The sequence below is a fragment of the Heterodontus francisci genome, chromosome 1 (assembly GCF_036365525.1).
Source record: "Heterodontus francisci isolate sHetFra1 chromosome 1, sHetFra1.hap1, whole genome shotgun sequence".
Lineage (NCBI taxonomy): Eukaryota > Metazoa > Chordata > Chondrichthyes > Heterodontiformes > Heterodontidae > Heterodontus > Heterodontus francisci.
The window spans coordinates 113,031,470-113,050,378 of record NC_090371.1 but is presented as its reverse complement, the minus strand read 5'-3'; the positions used below and the strand labels follow the sequence as shown (position 1 = coordinate 113,050,378).

Genomic DNA, 18,909 nt, shown 5'->3' with positions numbered 1-18,909 from the left:
ATATATTAGCATTGAAAGGGAGGAAGTATTAGCTGTTTTAGTGGGCTTAAAAGTGGATAGATCCCCAGGCCCAGATGAGATGTATCCCAGGCTGTTATGTGAGGCAAGGGAGGCGATAGCATGGGCTCTGACACAAATTTTCAAATCTTCTCTAGCCACAGGAGAGGTACCAGAGGACTGGAGGACAGCGAATGTGATACCATTATTCATGAAGGGTAGCAGGGATAAACCAGGTAATTACAGGCCGGTGAGTCTAACATGAGTGGTAGGGAAGCTATTGGAAAAGATTGAGGGACAGGATTAATCTCCACTTGGAGAGGCAGGGATTAATCAGGGAAAGTCAGCATGGCTTTGTCAGGGCGAGATGGTGTCTGACTAACTTGATTGAATTTTTTGAGGCGGTGACTAGATGTGTAGATGAGGGTAAAGCAGTTGATGTAGTCTACATGGACTTCACTAAGGCTTTTGATAAGATCCCGCATGGATAAGCAGGTAAGAGCCCATCGGATCCAGGGCAATTTGGCAAATTGGATCCAAAATTGGCTTAGTGGCAGGAGGCAGAGGGTGATAGTTGAGGGTTGTTTTTGCGAGTTGAAGCCTGTGACCAGTGGTGTATCGCAACGAATGGTGCTGGGACCCTTGCTGTTTGTAGTGTACATTAATGATTTAGACGTGAATATAGGAGGTATGATCAGTAAGTTCGCAGATGACATGAAAATTGGTGGTGTCATAAATAGTGAGGAGAGAAGCCTTAGATTACAGGACGATATAGATGGGCTGGTAAGATGGGCGGAGCAGTGGCAAATGGAATTTAATTCTGAGACGTGTGAGGTGATGCATTTTGGGAGGACTAACAAGGCAAGGGAATATACAATGGATGGTAGGACCCGAGGAAGTACAGAGGGTTGGAGGGATCTTGGTGTACTTGTCCATAGATCACTGAAGGCAGCAGCACAGGTAGATAAGGTGGTTAGGAAGGCATATGGGATACTTGCCTTTATTAGCCGAGGCATAGAATATAAGTGCAGGGTGATTATGATGGAGCTGTGTAAAATGCTAGTTATGCCACAGCTGGAGTACTGTGTATAGTTCTGGTCACCACACTATCGGGAAGGATGTGATTGCACTGGAGAGTGTGCAGAGGAGATTCACCAGGATGTTGCCTGGGCTGGAGCATTTCAGCTATGAAAAGAGACTGAAAAGGCTAGGGTTGTTTTCCTTAGAGCAGAGAAGGCTGAGGGGGTACAGGATTGAGGTATACAAAATGATGAGGGGCATTGATAGGTTAGATAGGCAGAAACATTTTCCCTTACTGGAGGGGTCAATAACCAATAGGCATAGATTTAAGGTAAGGGGCAGGAGGCTTAGAGGGGATTTGAGGAAAAAAAAATTTCACTCAGAGGGTGGTTGGAATCTGGAATGCACTGCCTGAAGAGGTGGTAGAGGGAGGAGCCCTCACAACATTTAAGAAGTATTTAGATGAGCACTTGAAGTGCCATAGCATACAAGGCTACAGGCCAAGTGCTGGAAAATGGGATTAGAATAGTTAGGTGCTTGATGGCCCGCACAGACACGATGGGCCAAAGGGGCCTGTTTCTGCACTGTAAAACTCTGACTATGTAATAGGAGCTCGTTAAATTGCAAAAGCGATGTAAGGATAGTGAGTAAATTCAAAGAATGTATAGATACGAGATGGGCAGTGTGTGAATAGCTTAAAGGAGGTAGGCAAGTGCAAGGGAGGCATGAAAGACTGACAAAACAGCAGAATCCTGTAGCCCAGGCGCTTGGTAACAGAAAAATGCAGGTTGAATCCAAGGGTGAAGACTTATTGTGAGGTTCTTATGCAGGGGAGTAGTTCTTTACCGCAAGCACAAACCTGCTTCTTCCCCAAATCCCATGAACTGCTGGCACACCCATCCTACGATGTTTATACTTCCTGCTCGACAGCAAATAGGAGGTAAAGCTTTGAAGTTGTTAAACTAGATATAAAGGCCAGAGGACAGCAGAGTGCCTCGTAGAAGGGTATGGTGCTGTTCCTTGAATTTATATTGAGCTTCATTAGGAAAGTGAAGAAGGCCCAAAGCCAAGAGGCTAGAATGGGAGTGGGACAGAGAATGCAAGTGGCAAACCAGGAGCTTGGGGTCCCACTTAGAGTACAGAACAGGGGTTGTCGAATTTGCATTTCACTTCCCTGATGTTGAGATCACACAAGAAGTGCGAGGTTGGAAGAGTAGATGTAAATTTCTGTCTAACCTAGAAAGTGTGTTTGGTTTCCCCAGACAGTAGCGTGGGAGTAGATGAATGGACAGTTATTGCATCTCATGCATTTGCATTGGAAGATGTCAGGACGAGAGGAGGTGATGGAACCGGAGTGTCAGAGAGGGAACAGGCTCTGTGGAACATTTGGAGCAGAGGGAAGGGAAAGATGTGTATAATGGTGGAAAAGGCAAAAGATAACCTATTAAATGCAGAGGTCCGTGGGGTGCGAGGTGATGACAAGGTGGATCTGTTCTCAGTATTGGGGGCCGAATAAGGGCAGACATTTGGGAAATGGAATGAACATGGTTGAGGGCCCTGTTTACTCTGGCGGGGAATCCTTGGTTGAGGAAAACAATATTTTGGAAGCAGGTGTGGAACGTGTTCTCATCAGAACAGATATGCGAAAGATGTAGAAACTGAGAGAAGGGAATAGAGTTCTTGAAGGAAGCAGGATGGAAAGAAGTATAATCCAAGCAATTGTAAGAGTCGGTAGACAGGCAATAGATGTCAGTGGAAAGTCTAGCCCCAGAGATAGAAAAGTCCAATCGGGAAGAGTCTCAGACCACAAAGATGAGGGAGGGATGAAAACTTGAAGCAAAATTAATTCAGTTCTGCAGATCAGGACAAGAGCCCAAAGCAGCATTGACACATTCATCAACATAATAGCTAAAAGTGGGAGCCTGAGTGCCATTGGAACAAAAAGTTCAACTTATCCTATGAAAAAACTGACACAGTCAGGACACACTCAGGCTCCCATAGTAACACCTTTTATTTGGTGAAATATGTCTGGAGTTGAAGGGAAAGTTATTCAATATGAGAACAAGTTCAGCCAAATAACGGCAGGTGGTGATGCATGGGGATTGGTTGAGTCATTACTCGTGGAAGAGAAGGACGGTTTGGGGACTGTATGATGTATGAAAATGAACTTGCAAGAGATGTCACAATCAAGACAAATTTTTATAATTACGTTAGGAAAAAGAGGGTGGTAAGAAGTGATGATGAAAATAAGGTAATGGCAGTTATGCTGAATACTGTAGCAAAGTAATTATTTACATTGGAGGAGAAAGTCAAAATGCTAGACATCGTAGGAAAACTGTTATTAATTGGGGACAGGACTCGACAAAATTAACGTAAGCAAGTTATGAAGAAGTTAATGGCAGAAATTCCAAGGACCAAATGGTTTCCACCCAGTATTTTAAAAGTAGTCGGTGGGAAATTGCAGATGCCCTAACTGTAATCTTCCCGAATTGAGAGAATTTTGGAACCAAATTGGATAATTGCGCACGTCACTCCACTATTTAAGAAAGGTGACAGCGGGAAACCAGTGAATTACGTCGATTGTTGAGAAATTGCAGAATCTATAATTAAAGGTAGGGTGACTGAACACCTTGAGAATTTTCAGCTGCACAGAGAGACTCATCATGGATTTTTAAAAATATATTGATTCATGGAATGTGAGGCATCACTGACAAGACCAGCATTTGTTGCCCATCCCGAATTACTCTTGAGAAAATCATGAAAAAGGTCAGTTTTTATTTCTAGAGAATTAGATTACAAGGGGGTAGAAATCATGCTTCAGCTTGACAAAGTTCAGGCCAGACCACATGGAGTACTGTGAGCAGTTCTGGGCACCCACACCTTAGGAAGGATATATTGACCTTGGAGGGAGTGCTGCATAGGTTTACCAGAATGATACCTAGACTCCAAAGCTAAGCTACTGTAGGAATTACCCAAACTAAGGTTGTATTCCCTGGATTTTAGAAGGTAAAAGGGTGTTTTGATCGAAGCTTTCAAGATATTCAAGGGGAACCGATGGGGTTGATTAGGAGAAACTATTCCCACTAGTTGTGAAATCTAGAACTCGGGGACATAGTCTAAAAATTAGAGCCAGACCTTTCAGGTTTGAAATTAGGAAACACTTCTTCACGCAAATTATGGTAGAAGTTTGGAACCTGCTAAAACAATTGTTAATTTCAGAACTGAGATTGATGGATTTTTGTTAACCCAAAGTATGAAGGGATATGGGACAAAGATTGGTATATGGAGTTTGTAATGAGTTGTTTTATGTTATCTGATGCAACATAAATGAGATGCGTGGAGTCCAGTTATGCTGTAGACCTTAAATATATGCAGTGCAGAGCAAATTATTTACAGAACCTTACTCTGGGTGTTACAGTTGCAGAGTGACTCTGGCATGTAGTCACTTGACTATGTCTTGGTACTTGGCTCATTAGCATACTAAGATCTTAAAGGGACATCACTCTTAAAGGCAATCATACAACATTCCCTTTCTTTCCAAAGATCAGTCTCGTATGCTAAAAGTAAAAATACATAAAATTAGATAACATAAAAACTAGTTATACAGGATAGAGACTATAACATTTACAGGTGCAATGATAGGGATTGTGAAATTTGCATTTGCAGAGGCTTACAAGTTCACATATCGTTTCGGTGGTGTGTTGGAGAATTTGCTTCTAAGCTGTTGCTGTTTTTGCTGAAGATTCTCCCTCTCTCCATTCAGTTTCTGCTGCTCTGCCTTCAGCCTGCTGATATACTCTGTTGCTTTTCTCAAGATGACCACTTCTGAGGTCTTGTCATTCTTGGAAAGCTCCAGCATCTCATTTCAAAGAACTAACAGACAATGCTTTAACTCATTTTTCCTCTGCCTCCTCAGAGCATTGCATGTCCATCGCATCTCATCCTCCTCCGCATCTGAATGTCTTGGGCTCAAGGTCGAGGGCTTGTTGGGGGAGGAGTATTTGGCCTCATGGCGGTACCTATTTGTTCTGACTCGTGTTGGTGCTGGTGGTTCTCTGGATAGCAGAGGTAAAGGCATGGCATAGTTGTGCTGTTGCTAGGTTTCCAGGCTGCGCAGTTTGATGCTGGCCAGAGTCTGCGAGCGGGTTCCGGTCTTTGGAAATTTCCCTTTGGCAATGCTCCCCACTGCAGCCTTTGCTTCTCAGTAGTGACAACGTCAATCTCTTCTTGTGAGTCGCTGGAGAGTAAGGAAACACTGCCTATTGACAAATAACTTTCACCATCTGAGTTTGAATCTTCATTCTCTTGGTGTGGCGTCTCTGAGAAGGGGCTGATGCTCTCTAAACCAGAACCATCGTGATCCTGGAGGGACTGTGACTCAGTGCGGGTACCCTTGGTCTCCTGCTGTAATGGGATCTTGGTAAGCTTGTGGGTAGTTATGATATTGAGGTCTTTGCACGCTGGTAGACCTGCCACTGCTGGTGCGCTCATGTCTACAAGCTAGTATGTTTGTGGTTTCCATGCCAACTTGTCATAGCTGCATTGCATTGTTAGTGTGCCACTGCAAGGAATGGTGACCCGTTGTATGCAGATAACTTGGCAGTTGTCGGTTGTGTCATTGATTTCCAATGGCTCCAATCTTTTGAGTATTCGTACTGATAGAATATTTGCACGAGCGTTGTTGTCAATCTTGACCCCATGTGTATGTTTGCCAGCTTTCTTTGGGCATGTGATGTTAATAGTGGCGAAAGCTTCCAGTTGTTTGACTTCATCAACATGATGTGTCAAGTTCACTATATGGGATGTCTTCTGGCTGAGAATTACTCCTCGTTGAGTCTTGTCTCAGGTCTGTTTCACTGTGTACTTCGTGTTTCAGCTTACATTTACGCAGGTCGCTGGCACTCTCCTTGCTGCTGTTGCCCTTTTGCTGTTCCTGTCTTCTGTTGTCTGTGTCCTGCTGCGGCTTCTGGCCGTGTCTTTGGAGCCAGATTTCTTGCATAGGCAGGCCCAGTGTCCTTTTGAACTGCACGCCTTGCACAGGTCATGAAATGAAGGGCAGTTTTGCCGTGAGTAGGACAGACTCCACTTAGCACACAGCTTGCTTGCTCTTTTCGACCTGGTTATGGTGCCAATACTGTTGGCTGCTCCTAGTACTTGCATGGGTTGTTGTCCAGCGACATTGGCTTCGTATTTCCTGCCATCTTACAGCAGCGCATCAATGCTGTAACCTTTCCTTTTTCCCAAGAGGTCTTTCTGGAATGGTTCAATGGGTGTCAATGCAATCACTAGCTCCATTATTCAGTCCGACAGCTCAGTTTCTGAGAAGTTGCATTCGTTGCCTTTACTACGGCATCTACTGAAGAAACTGATCTATTGATTCCTGTGGCTGTTGCTTGTAGGACATCAATTCTAAAATTCACTCTTAATTGGAGCTTATCTTCTAGCACTTACCATATATTTGCGGGATCTTTCTGGTCCTCTTTAGATAAGCTGAAGGTATTGATTTTGTACAACTCCTCATTTCCAACTGTTAGTATTTTCACAGCCTGTTCTTCTGGTTCCACAATTACTTGGTCTGCAAAGCATAACTGCATTCTCTGTTTAAACAATCGGAACTCGGGTAGGATATCCATGGCTTTCCAGTTCATGCTGGGGAATTTGGTATCCATCTTCCTACTGTTCTTTTGTTTAAAACTAGCTTTAAGACTTGTTCTGTGACTGTGCATTGTTTGCTCTTTAAGAACTGTTTAGACTAGCTGCTTTGATTGACAGGAGCCAGTGTTTGTTAGTGCTGTGTGTTTATGTTGCTTCTTAAGCCTGTTCTGTTTATACAGCTGTTTAGCAGGCAGTTCAGTGGGTTTTTATTTTAGTGTTTTTTTTATTTTCTTCACTCTGGAGGAGTTTTAATATCTTGTTTTAAACTGTGGCTTTGTGAATGGAAGCTCTTATTCATGTTTGAGTAGTTTAATGGGTTTTTAGAGTTTGTTTTATGTTCTTCATGCTCAAGTGGCTTTAATTTTTTTTACTGTGGCTTTGTGAACGGATTTCTTAATCACGCTCAAGTGGTTTTATTTTTTTTAAACTTTGACTGCATGGAAGATGGCTCTGCAGTGATCTGGATTTTCCCGCATTTTTTCTAACTGACGCCTCCTGTATTGGCGCCGCCCTTGATCAGATCGGGGAAGGAGTCGGGTCTTCCCTGTTTTTTGTCTATACAGAGCTTTTGAAAAGATCGATCTTTTGAAGGACTTCACAGCTTTTTTTTAAAAACAGTATCCCTTGCCAGTCAGAAGAATTACTCACCTGATTTACTTGTAGCCTCTCGTTCTGAGCTCTGTCTTCTACAGCTTGAAGTAAGTTTTTTTTTCTACTGTTTGAGTATTTTTTGAACTTTCTCTCCAGTGGCTGCAGGACAGTCGTTTTCAGAGCTGTTTGACCTGTGGTCTTCAAACTGAGACTTTGTCTGCTCACCACAGCTGCCACCATGTAATGAGTTTTTTTATGTTGTCTGATGCAACATAAATGAGATGCGTGGAGTCTAGTTATGCTGAAGACCTCAAACAGGTTTGTTATAGTTAACGATTATATACAGTGCAGAGCCAACTATTTACAGGCTCTGGCTGTTACAGTTGCAGAGTGACTCTGGCATGTAGTCACGTAACTACGTCCTGGTTCTTAGCTCATTAACATACTCAGATCTTAAAGGAATATCACTCTTAAAGGCAATCATTCAACAAAGCTAGGTCGTAATTGGTCATGTCATTGAATGGCGGAACAGGTTCGAAAGGCTAAAATGGCCTACTCCTGTCCCAATGTTCCTGTGTCATGGTGACAAATGAAGCTGTAGAGGAATTGGATGTCTATATTGAAAAGGAGGCAGTTGGGGTCAGAAAATAGAATTTCAAGTCAGAATAGTTGCAGATGTTGCTGGATAAAGACTGTACAAGGGAGTTAAAAATAAATATTGGAAGTAATAAGTTCAGTGGGACGAGAGTAAGTGAAAATGATTGAGGTTGTAGTCTGTGTTGGGAAGATGTCCAGAGGAGATCCGGTCAGCTGTTATCTAGGAAATGAAGGCTTAGTGTTTAGTTGTGGAGTCATGGCTTGGGGGCAGGTAGGAGGAGTTGAGAGAATTAGCATTGAGCCTGAACAAGGTGGTAAGTCTTTTTACCATGGGGCAACCTTGCCACCTTTTGTCAGCAGAGCTCAGAAGAGATGCGTTCAAGTGAATGAAGGAAGCGAGGAGGCTAACATGGCTGATATCCCACTAATAGTTCTTGATAAAAAAGATCAAGAGGGTAGGAGACCATCGAGAGAGGTCCAGGGGGATTGGGCAGTCTAAAGACCAAGAGAAAGAGGTGGACGCGTTCAAGGAAGCCTTTTGGCCAAAAGAAATATTTTGGCATTCCTCGTTGGAAATTTGCAACACAAAAAGTTGCAAGGATTCTTGTCTTATATAGCCTGAATAATTTTACACAACTTTATTTAATGCCTAGCAACCTGTTTTCTGAGGTGACTGGTATTCTTGTTTAGAATAGGGCATATCCGATATTTGCGTTTTGCTGCAGTTTTGAAAACCATTGATTTGTTGCAGTGGTTAAGTTTATTGGTTTTAACTTGAGCTTAACTAATTATCTGAATAAAGATGTCAATATAGAGTGAAATATTTAAGGTTTTGATTACATTAATTTTTTAACAGCTATTATATGTCGTTCCTTTAGAAATCCACAAAGGTGTAACTGGACAGATATCAGTAGTGATTCCAGGATGGTGGCACTAAATGGAACCAATAATCGGAATGGGGGACTGCTGAACACAGACTGCGAAATAAACAATAGGCCAACAAATCTACAAACTTCAAATGTGCCACTTCTATCAGATGAGCCTCATATAAGCTACGTTGAGTGTAAGATTAATAGTTAAGCAAACAAGATGAATTTCTTGTCCCTACATACTGTACAGTCATTATCTGTGTGATGTTTTCAGCACCCAACTAAGTGTCCCTTTCCTGTATAGCTTCAAATTCTATCAATAACAAAGTGCCATGTTAGTGCACCTTGCATTTTATTGCTGTGGATTTTGAAGTACATACAATCAACCTGCTCTTAATTAATTAAAAGGTTTCCCTGGGTGCGCAGAAATGCCTTTTATTTTCCTATTCTTGTGCTTCTAGTCACCATCTGAGACGGTATTGAGAAGTGGTTGGATCCTCGTGCTCCGCAAAAGGCTCATGACATTAAGGTGGCCCTGGTCTCATTGCATTTTGCTCCTGGCACAGAACCACTGATGGCTGCAACTCACCCTGGTGTTGCCTCCAATGTTGTAGTTGCGTGGTGCTCTGAAGGGAAAGGCCTGGCATATACTGCTGTTGTAAGAGGTCGCAGTATCAGTCATGTAGATTCTAGGCAGTGCCTTTATGTTAATGAGTAGAATGGTTGGTCTTATGGCAACTATTCGATCATGAAAACCATGAGAGAGATTAGCTGTTGCTATGGTCTGGAAGCCACTATGCATGCATGCTATAGTCCATTCTGACTCAAAATGCCTCTGGAGCTGCTCTGGCTGCATATCTGGCCATCTATTGCAGATTCCAGTGAAGCTGCCACTCATTCCATTGGTTCTTGGAATGAAGACAAAGCTTCTCTTAGATTGTTGCGAAGCTCTGTTGTTGAATTGAGAGCGCCACCTGTCAGTTGTTGCACATCCTTAGAGATTAACTTTAGAGCATGAAAGTAGGTGTGATGTTCCTTGAACATTCTTTTCATGGGAGTACATATGGGTTCTGCGACTCACTGCTCCAAAGCCATTGGCAGCCTTTGCCTTAGCCTTTGTTAGGAAGGTGGCTTATTGTTATCATTCCTCTTCAGCTAGTTCATTTAAATTCTGGATTACCCAGGTCCGCATCCTCGTGAACACACTTCAATTTTCCTGGGGTAGTCGTGTATGAACTGGCATTGGGAGTAAGACAACAAGTACTGCAGGTAACGAATTAGTTCAGAAGGACACTGTTGAAGCATGCTGCCTTGTCTTTTTCATTCATCATCCTCTTCCTTATTGTTATTATCATCATAATCCTACTGTCCCAACTCCTCCTCCGTCCTTATCTTCCTCCTCTGGTCCCTGTTGCTGTGACAGAACTTCAGAAAAGGAAGGCAGAAGCTAAGAATGTGTAAACATTGCCCTCTTGGGATTAAGGAGACAGAGGGAGATGGTAGCTTGTGAACAACATTGGGATACGTGATGAGGTGGGCGAACGGTTAAGGATATGGACTGGTAATCTGATAATCCATGTGAGGGTACAAATCCTATCGCTGTGTTAATTTATTTTTCTGGCATGGGCCAAATGGCTACTTCCTGTGCCATTACAGCGCTATGACCAGGCTGACTGTTTTTTTTATTCTTTAATGGGATGTGGTCATCGCTGGCAGGCCAGCATTTGTTGCCCATTATAATTGCTCTTGAATGGAATGGCTTGCTAGGCCATTTCAGAGGGCAATTAAGAGTCAACCACATTGCTGTGGGTCTGGTGTCACATGTAGGCCAGACCAGGTAAGAATGGCAGATTTCCTTTCCTAAAGGACATTAATGAACCAGATGGGTTTCAATTCCAGATTTTAATTAATTAATTGAATTTTTAAAAGCAACTAATTGAACTTAAATTCCACCAGCTACCATGGCGGGATTTAAACCTGTATCTCCAGAGCAACAGCCTGGGCCTCTGGATTACTAATCCAGTGATATTACAACTATGCCACTGTCTCTTGTTTAGGCAGTACGCCATCAACCTCGCCATCTCCCATGTCAGGACTGGAGAGGAGTTGATGGTTGGTTGGGAGTGAGTTGTATGCTGTCAATAAAAGCCTTCAGCTGACTTCAGACTGAGGATAACTTAAGATGTCTGTTTTAGCTTTGTTTCTAGAGTGAAAATAGTATCACTATTATCTGTAATCTTCAAAAGAGGTGTTGATGCAAAGCAGCTGTACAATTTTTGTTTTCCTCCATTTACTGTGCAGGTTCTCACTACAATGACGAAAAAGAAGATCGGAATGTTGATGAAACACAGGAACATGAGATCCAAGGGGAATGTGTGAGCGAGGGCACAATATCTAGTCGGCGAAGTAGTTTTGTAGAAGAAGCTGACCAGGATTTTGAAATTCAACAGAAAATAAACAGATTAAATGCTGCTAAACAGAAGCTCAGACAATTGCAGGAACTTGTCGCCATGGTACAAGTAAGAAATTGAGTTTCTGCTATCCATATGTACACACAATATCTTAGAAAGTGGAAAAGTGGTATATCTTTGCCTTCACAGTTGCCTGTAGATTCAAGTGAAACACGTATGGAGGTGGTTAATCTTGTGGTGGTGAATTTCAGGTTGTGTTGCAGCACAATAGAGCCAATTTGCAGATTGATCCTCGGATCTGTGACCTTCCAGAAAAATTAACAATTCCCACGAAATCCCTAGTACTTCACTCCAGTTTTCTCCTTTCCGCTTATCCCGAAGATACTGAATCAGACCAAACAAAGTAGTTTCGTGGGCATGAGCAATTTTCTGGAACCTCCCCCAGGTGACCATTCTTCATGCCTAACACCAGACAGTGAGTGTCCGTGTAGCACAACTATGTCTGATTGTGTCTTCACTTGTGTACTTCTTAGCAAGGATCAGTCAACAAAATAACAATCAAGTAAGGCAACCCAAGCTGACTGATTTTTTTTTTCTCTCTCTCTGTTGCTTAATGATGTTGAGAAAATTTTAATAGCTATCCTTCTGCCTTTGATCCAGAAAATCTTAAAAGCACACAAACTGGCCTTTCGACCCATCAAGTCTGTGCTGTACTTTTATTCAAGTGCGCCACTTAGTCAAATCCCACTCATTGGCTCACTCCCGATGCCCTTTTGATCTTCCTTTTTTCCAACCAACCAAAGAATTTTAAAGACTATTCAGCAAAGATTTATGACAGAAAATTCTGACCACCCTGTGTAACATTTCTTTTCTAATCTTCCTTTATGTGATGATATTAAGCTTGTATCCTTTGGAACCATCTTGCTGACCGGTGATAAGTTATTCCTATTTGCTTCTCCTAGATACTCCTCTCTTCCAGAAAGTTCTAATTCATCAAGTTCTACACAACATTGGTTTCCACTAACCTTGCATAATAAATAGACTCAAAGGACTCAAACAATAAAGTTCAAGCTTCACTAGTTAGTTTTGTATTCATAAAAAAAGTGCTGCAAACATTCAGGAGGGCAGTCAAGCATCTGGAGAGATGTTTCAGGTGTCGAATCCATTACCAACTGTCTCAATGCTCCACCCTCATTTCCAACAACAAGTGCGAGGAGCTCATAAATGACTTTGTCACTACGGTTGAAAACATCTGTTCAGCTGTCTCTGCTGTGCCCTTCGCTTCCCCACTTTCATCAACCTGATCTTCCCCACCCCCTCTGCCAACTGAACCTGCACCTTTCTCTATATTTTCGCCACCTCCCTTCATACCCTTTTAATCTCTTCATGCTGTTGACTGCCCAACTTCCCTTCTTGGCCCCCATGTCAGCTGATATTGTAAGCAGTTCACTCTCCTCAGGCACTATACCTCTCCCTGTCAAAAATGTTGTCATCTTTCTCCTCAAAAAACTCACCTTGGCCCCTCATCCTTGCAAATTACTGTCCCATCTTTAAATTCCCTTTCCTTTCCTCAGTCTTTAAATGTGTTGTTGCATCCCAAATCCATGACCATATTCCTGGCAACTCCATATTTGAACCTCTTCAATTAAGTTTCCACCCCTGCGACAAGTGAAACGGCCCTAATGAAAATCGCACATGACATCCTGGGTTACTGAGGTACACTAATCCTCATTTTTCATGACCTTTTGACCGCATTTGACGTGGCCAATTATGCAGTTGTTTTCCAACCCCTCTTTATTGTCTAGCTGAGTGGTACTGCCCTTGCCCAGTTTCAGTTTTACCAGTGCAGTTGTAGCCAGAGCAACTATGCCAAAATGACTTACAGACCTGTGCTGTTACCAGTGCAGTTCCCAAAGCACGTATGCTCAGTCCTCTTTTATTTTTCATGTGCATATTGCCTCTCAGCAACATCATCAACAACCAGTACCACATCTGCGCTAACAACACTCAACTCTGCCTCACAGTCACCTCGTTCGACCCCTCTACTGCCTCTGCAATGTTAGACTGCTTGTCCGACAGCCACTTCAGAATGAGTCGCAATTTCCTACAACTAAACATTGGGAAGACCATTGCCATTGTCTTTGGTGCTCACCCAAAACTCCATTCCCTCGCCACTGATTTTCATTCCCTTCACCAGGCACTGAGGCTGATCTACACCTTTCGTGATCTTGGTGTCTTATTTGGTTCTGAGCTGAGCTTCTGACCCATTATCACTCCATTCCAAAGATCTCCATAGCATCAAGAAATGCTGAAAATACTCAGCAGGTCTGGCAGCATCTGTGGAAAGAGAAGCAGCGTTAACGTTTCAGGTCAGTGACCCTTCTTCAGAACTAGCAAATATTAGAAATGTAAAAGGTTATAAGCAAGTAAAGCGGGGGTGGGGCAAGAGATAACAAAGGAGAAGGTGTAAATAGGACAAGGTCACAGAATAGCTAACCAGAAGGTTGTGGAGCAAAGGCAAACAATATGTTAATGGTGTTATGAAAGGCTTTGTCTTTAACCTATTGTTTGCCTTTGCTCCACGACCTTCTGGCAAGCTATTCTGTGACCTTGTCCTATTTACACCTCCTTTGTTATCTCTTGCCCCACCCCCGCTTTACTTGCTTATTACCTTTTACATTTCCAATATTTGCTAGTTCTGAAGAAGGGTCACTGACCTGAAACGTGAACTCTGCTTCTCTCTCCACAGATGCTGCCAGACCTGTTGAGTATTTCCAGCATTTCTTGTTTTTATTCCAGATTTCCAGCATCCGCTGTATTTTGCTTTTATCTCCATAGCATCGCCCATCTCCGCCCCTCGCTCAGCACATCTGTTGAAATGCTCCTCCATGCTTTTGTTACCTCCAAACTTGACTATTCTAATACTTTCCTGTTCAGCATCCCATCTTTCACCCTCCATAAACTTCTCTACCTCTCTCTTCCTTTATGTCCCTCTTTAATACCTATGTCTTTGGCCTAGCTTTTAGTAACCCCATTTAATATCTCTTTCAATGGCTCGGTTTCAATTTTTGTCTGATTACACTCCTATGAAGCCCTTTGGGACATTTTTCTAGATAAATGTTCGAATGAAGAATCTACACCTGAAACGTTAATTTATCTGTTTCCTCAAAAGGCGCTGAGTGACCTGCTGTGCGTTGCGAGCATTGTCAGTTCTTTGCTTTTTTGTTTCCCTTTATTCTCGGCTGCCTTCTCATTCCAGTGGCCTCTGCAATTCAATTGCCTCTCACTTGTACAATGTACTTAAATCATCACTGTTAACCTAAAGAAGTAGCCAATTCAAACACATGTAAGACTTCCAAAATTTTAAAATTCACCCAGCAACAAGCACAGTTATACCTAATAGGTAGCTTTTTAATTAAATCAAACCGGCCTGCTGGTGCTTTTTAAATAAAAAGTTAACAGTTAACTCTGCAAAAGATGTAATATAGTAATTGCCTACTCACTCAGCTGCCCTATCACATCTTTTCTATACTTGAGGCCAGTTGCCATTGTTTAGCTCATGAGGAAACTGGGTTGACTCCTACTGGGAGATACTACCTGGAAGTTCAATTAACAACACAAGTCATGTTAGTCAGGCTCTCGTGCTTATCAGAATTGAGTTGCAGAGTGGCAGGTAGTTCTTGAAGTTCTGTAACTCCAACTGGTTGACTTGTGTTATGCTGTAATCCAAAGGATCGCTGCAACAGTGAGTTACGCTGCTTGTCTAAGAGCGAAGACCAAAGTACGGAAAGTCCTCATCAGGGAACTCCTCTTTGCTGACGATGCTGCATTAACATCTCACTGAAGAGTGTCTGCAGAATCACATCGACAGGTTTGCGGCTGCCTGCAACGAATTTGGCCTAACCATCAGCCTCGAGAAAACGAACATCATGGGACAGGACATCAGAAATGCTCCATCCATCAATATCGGCGACCACGCTCTGGAGGTGGTTCAAGAGTTCACCTACCTAGGCTCAACTATCACCAGTAACCTGTCTCTAGATGCAGAAATCAACAAGCACATGGGAAAGGCTTCCACTGCTATGTCCAGACTGGCCAAGAGAGTGTGGTAAAATGGCGCACTGACACAGAACACAAAAGTCCGAGTGTATCAAGCCTGTGTTCTCAGTACCTTGCTCTATGGCAGCGAGGCCTGGACAACGTATGTCAGCCAAGAGCGACGTCTCAATTCATTCCATCTTTGCTGCCTCCGGAGAATACTTGGCATCAGGTGGCAGGACCGTATCTCCAACACAGAAGTCCTCGAGGCGGCCAACATCCCCAGCTTAGTCAGCTACTGAGCCAGCGGCGCTTGAGATGGCTTGGCCATGTGAGCTGCATGGAAGATGGCAGGATCCCCAAGGGCACATTGTACAGCGAGCTCGCCACTGGTGTCAGACCCACTGGCCGTCCATGTCTCCGCTTTAAAGATGTCTGCAAACGCGACATGAATTCCTGTGACATTGATCACAAGTCGTGGGAGTCAGTTGCCAGCGATCGCCAGAGCTGGCAGGGCTAAAGTGTGGCGAGTTGAAGAGACTTAGCAGTTGGCAGGAAAAAAGACAGCAGCGCAAGGGGAGAGCCAACTGCGTAACAGCCCTGACAACCAATTTTATCTGCAGCACCTGCGGAAGAGTCTGTTACTCTAGAATTGGCCTTTAGAGCCACTCCAGACGCTGCTTCACAAACCACTGACCACCTCCAGGCGCTTACCCATTGTCTCCCGAGACAAAGAGGCCAAAGAAGAAGAAGACAGAGTTACTAATATTTGTTGCCTACCAAGCAAGGATTTAAACCAATGTTTCCTCTAATTTCTGTTTGCTGTATGCGGCCTATTTGTTGTGCTGTCTCGTGCCTTAAGCATTGTTGCACGGTCGTGCATGCACACATCTTGCATGGCCTGTTTATTCTCTGTCTGGTAAGTTTGGAGTCAAGTGGATCCACAAGAATCCAGGGCCTTATTGATTATCAGCCAGTCAGTCTGGGTCACGAATGGAATCTGGAGAGTTGTACCTGTCACCATGAGCTGGGTTTCTTCATACTTTGCTTTCGATAACTGCAGGTTTGCAGTGTAAAGGGTACGGGACTGTGGCTTGATCAGCATTAGGAAGCTTATCAGTGATTTCTGTGCCGTAATTTTTCTATGGTTCTATGGAAGGTGGGATGAGATTGGGCGGCTAGTTTTTTCAGCTGGCGCAGACACAATAGACTGAATGGCCTCTTTCTGTGCTGTAATTTTTCTATGGCTCTTTCTGTGGTTCTTATGGTTTGTTTGGTTCTATGATTTCAACTCGTTAGCTATGTGGCTTTAACTAGTTAAATTCCATCAGTACCATTGTACACATTTGAGGCTTTGTTCTGCTAACTTGTAGCTTGGCTTTCTGGACTTGGGAGAGTGGCATCTGTTTGTATAATCCCTCCAATAAGGTTTCCGCCCCTGCCACAGTACCGGAACAGCTCTTATCAAGGTCACAAATGACATCCTATGTGACTGTGACAAAGGTAAACTTTTCCTCCTTGGCTTTCTCAACCTGTCTTGCAGCCGTTGACATGGTTGACAACACCATTTTCCTCCAACACCTCTCCTCTGTTCTCCTGCTGGGTGGGACTGCTCTCACCTGGTTCCATTCTTATCTGATAAATTGGATCCAGAAAATCACTTGCAATGGCTTCTCTTCCTGCTCCTGCACCTTTACCTCTGGTGTTCCCCAAGGATCTATCCTTGGCCTCTTCCTATTTCTCATCTATATGCTGCCTTTTGGTGACATCTTCCAAAAACACACCATTAGTTTTCACATGTAAGTTGACAATACCCAGCTCTACCTCACCACCACCTCTCATGACTTCCCCACTGTTGCTAAATTATCAGACTGCTTATCTGACATCCAGTACTGGATGAGCAGAAATTTCCTGCAATTAAATATTGGGAAGACTGAAGCCATCCAAAACCCATTCCCCAGCTACCGACTCCATTCCTCTCCCTAGCAACAATCTGACATTAAGCCAGTCTGTTTGCAAGCTTGGTGTCACATTTGACCCGGAGATGAGCTTCTGACCTCACATTCGTGCCATCACTAAGACCGCCTATCTCTACCTCCGTAACTTTGCCCCTCTCTTGGCTTGTCTGTGGCTGAAAACCTCATTTATGCCTTTGTTACCTCTAATTTTGACTCCTGGCTGGTTTCCCACATTCTACCCTCTAAACTTGAGGTCATCCAAAACTCTACTGCTCATGTCTTAACTTGCACCAAGTCCCATTATCCTATCATCCCTGTGCTCGCTAGCCTACCTTGTTTCCTGGTCATGCCAAATCTTAATTTTAAAATTCTCATCCTTGTTTTCAAATCCCTCCATTGCCTCGCCCCTCCCTATCTCTGTTATCTCCTCCAACCCCACAGCCCTCCAAGCTATCTGCACTCCTCTAATTCTTGAGCAAACCCTATTTCACTCGCTGCACCATTAGTGACCGTGCCTTCGGTTGCTTTTGCCCTAAGCTCAAGAACACCCTCCCTACACCTTTCCACGTCTCTACCTTCCTTTCCTCCTTTAAGATCCTCCTTAAAACTTACCTCCTTTGACCAAGCTTCTGGTCATCTGACCTAATAACTACTTACTTTGTTTTATAATGCTCCTGTGAAACGTCTTGGACATTTTATTAATGTTGAAATGCTATATAAATATAAGTAGTGCTTGTATAAGGAGAGCCTATGTATTCCATAAATGGTTTAAGAAAATGCCCAACATGATGGGTGTAGATTTCTCAGTAGTTTGAGTTGCAACCTCTTAGACATAGTGAGTCGTTTCCATCCTTGGGTAGTCAGAAGAACAAACGATAGAACTTACTGCATCACGTAGTCATAGAATGTAGATTCTGCTGCCACCTCCTCCAGTTCCCCAGTGTTTCTATCTGTGTGTCTCTGGACCAATAGGAAGGTGGTACTCAAATTGAATGTCTGCTTAAGACAAAATTCAAGGATAAATCCACCATTTTATTCCCAGTACATGAACAGTTCCAAAGCTGCATTGTCAGAAGCCTGGGAATGAACACCCTGTTTACCCCCTAATTGGAATGGTTACATGTGGAAACAAGAAGGAGGAAATTCAACAGTAACATGTTTGAGACTGTGATGTATCCAATCGTTTTAATTGCAGGAAGTCCCAGATGCAACTGATATTGATATTTCGAACTTCCCTGACTTTTCATTAACTGAGGAAGATCAGTACAGACAGCAACCAAACAATACTAGAGCAAATGCAGCTAGAAATTCAAAAGAAGTGGCACTGGATGAAAACAAAAGGTAAGGTTTTTATTTCAAATGACCCAGTCTTCGTGCTCAAAGTAATGCCAAATCTTTTAGTCTCAGCCCTTGTATCTATTACCCCACAGTTCCTCACTTGGTAGTGCTGTTGCCTTTGGCGTTAGAAGATGGGGGTTTGGTTTTTGTATGGGAGTTTAAGATCAGCATTTTGGGTGATACTTCAGTGTAAAACTCAGATACTATTGAACTGTCAAATGTGCTGTTCTTTGGATGGGACATTAAACTGAGGCTCATCTGTCTGTTCCGGTAGTTCAAATTGACATTGAAGATCTCATGGCATTATTAGAGAAGCGAAATGTATTTTTTGGTGCCTTGGCAACACTTCTCCCTCTGCCAATACTATCAAAAACAGGTTGACAGGCCAGTCCATCTCATTGTTGTTGTGTGTAAAACAGCTGTATCTATAGGTTT

The 18,909-nt window shown here is 43.1% G+C and overlaps 1 protein-coding gene across 10 annotated transcripts in view; it reads left to right on the top strand.

The window, feature by feature from the left end:
• Positions 1-18,909, top strand: part of pcm1 (pericentriolar material 1) — a 294,201-nt gene that overhangs the window by 145,489 nt on the left and 129,803 nt on the right. For 8 of the 10 annotated variants that reach the window (XM_068034505.1, XM_068034495.1, XM_068034557.1 and 5 more), the window contains 3 exons: positions 8,739-8,935; positions 11,031-11,248; positions 18,332-18,477. In XM_068034505.1, coding sequence (XP_067890606.1) covers positions 8,739-8,935; positions 11,031-11,248; positions 18,332-18,477 — 561 coding nt within the window. The remainder of the gene's footprint in view (positions 1-8,738; positions 8,936-11,030; positions 11,249-18,331; positions 18,478-18,909) is intronic. The other 2 variants (XM_068034539.1, XM_068034525.1) reach the window with 1 other exon arrangement.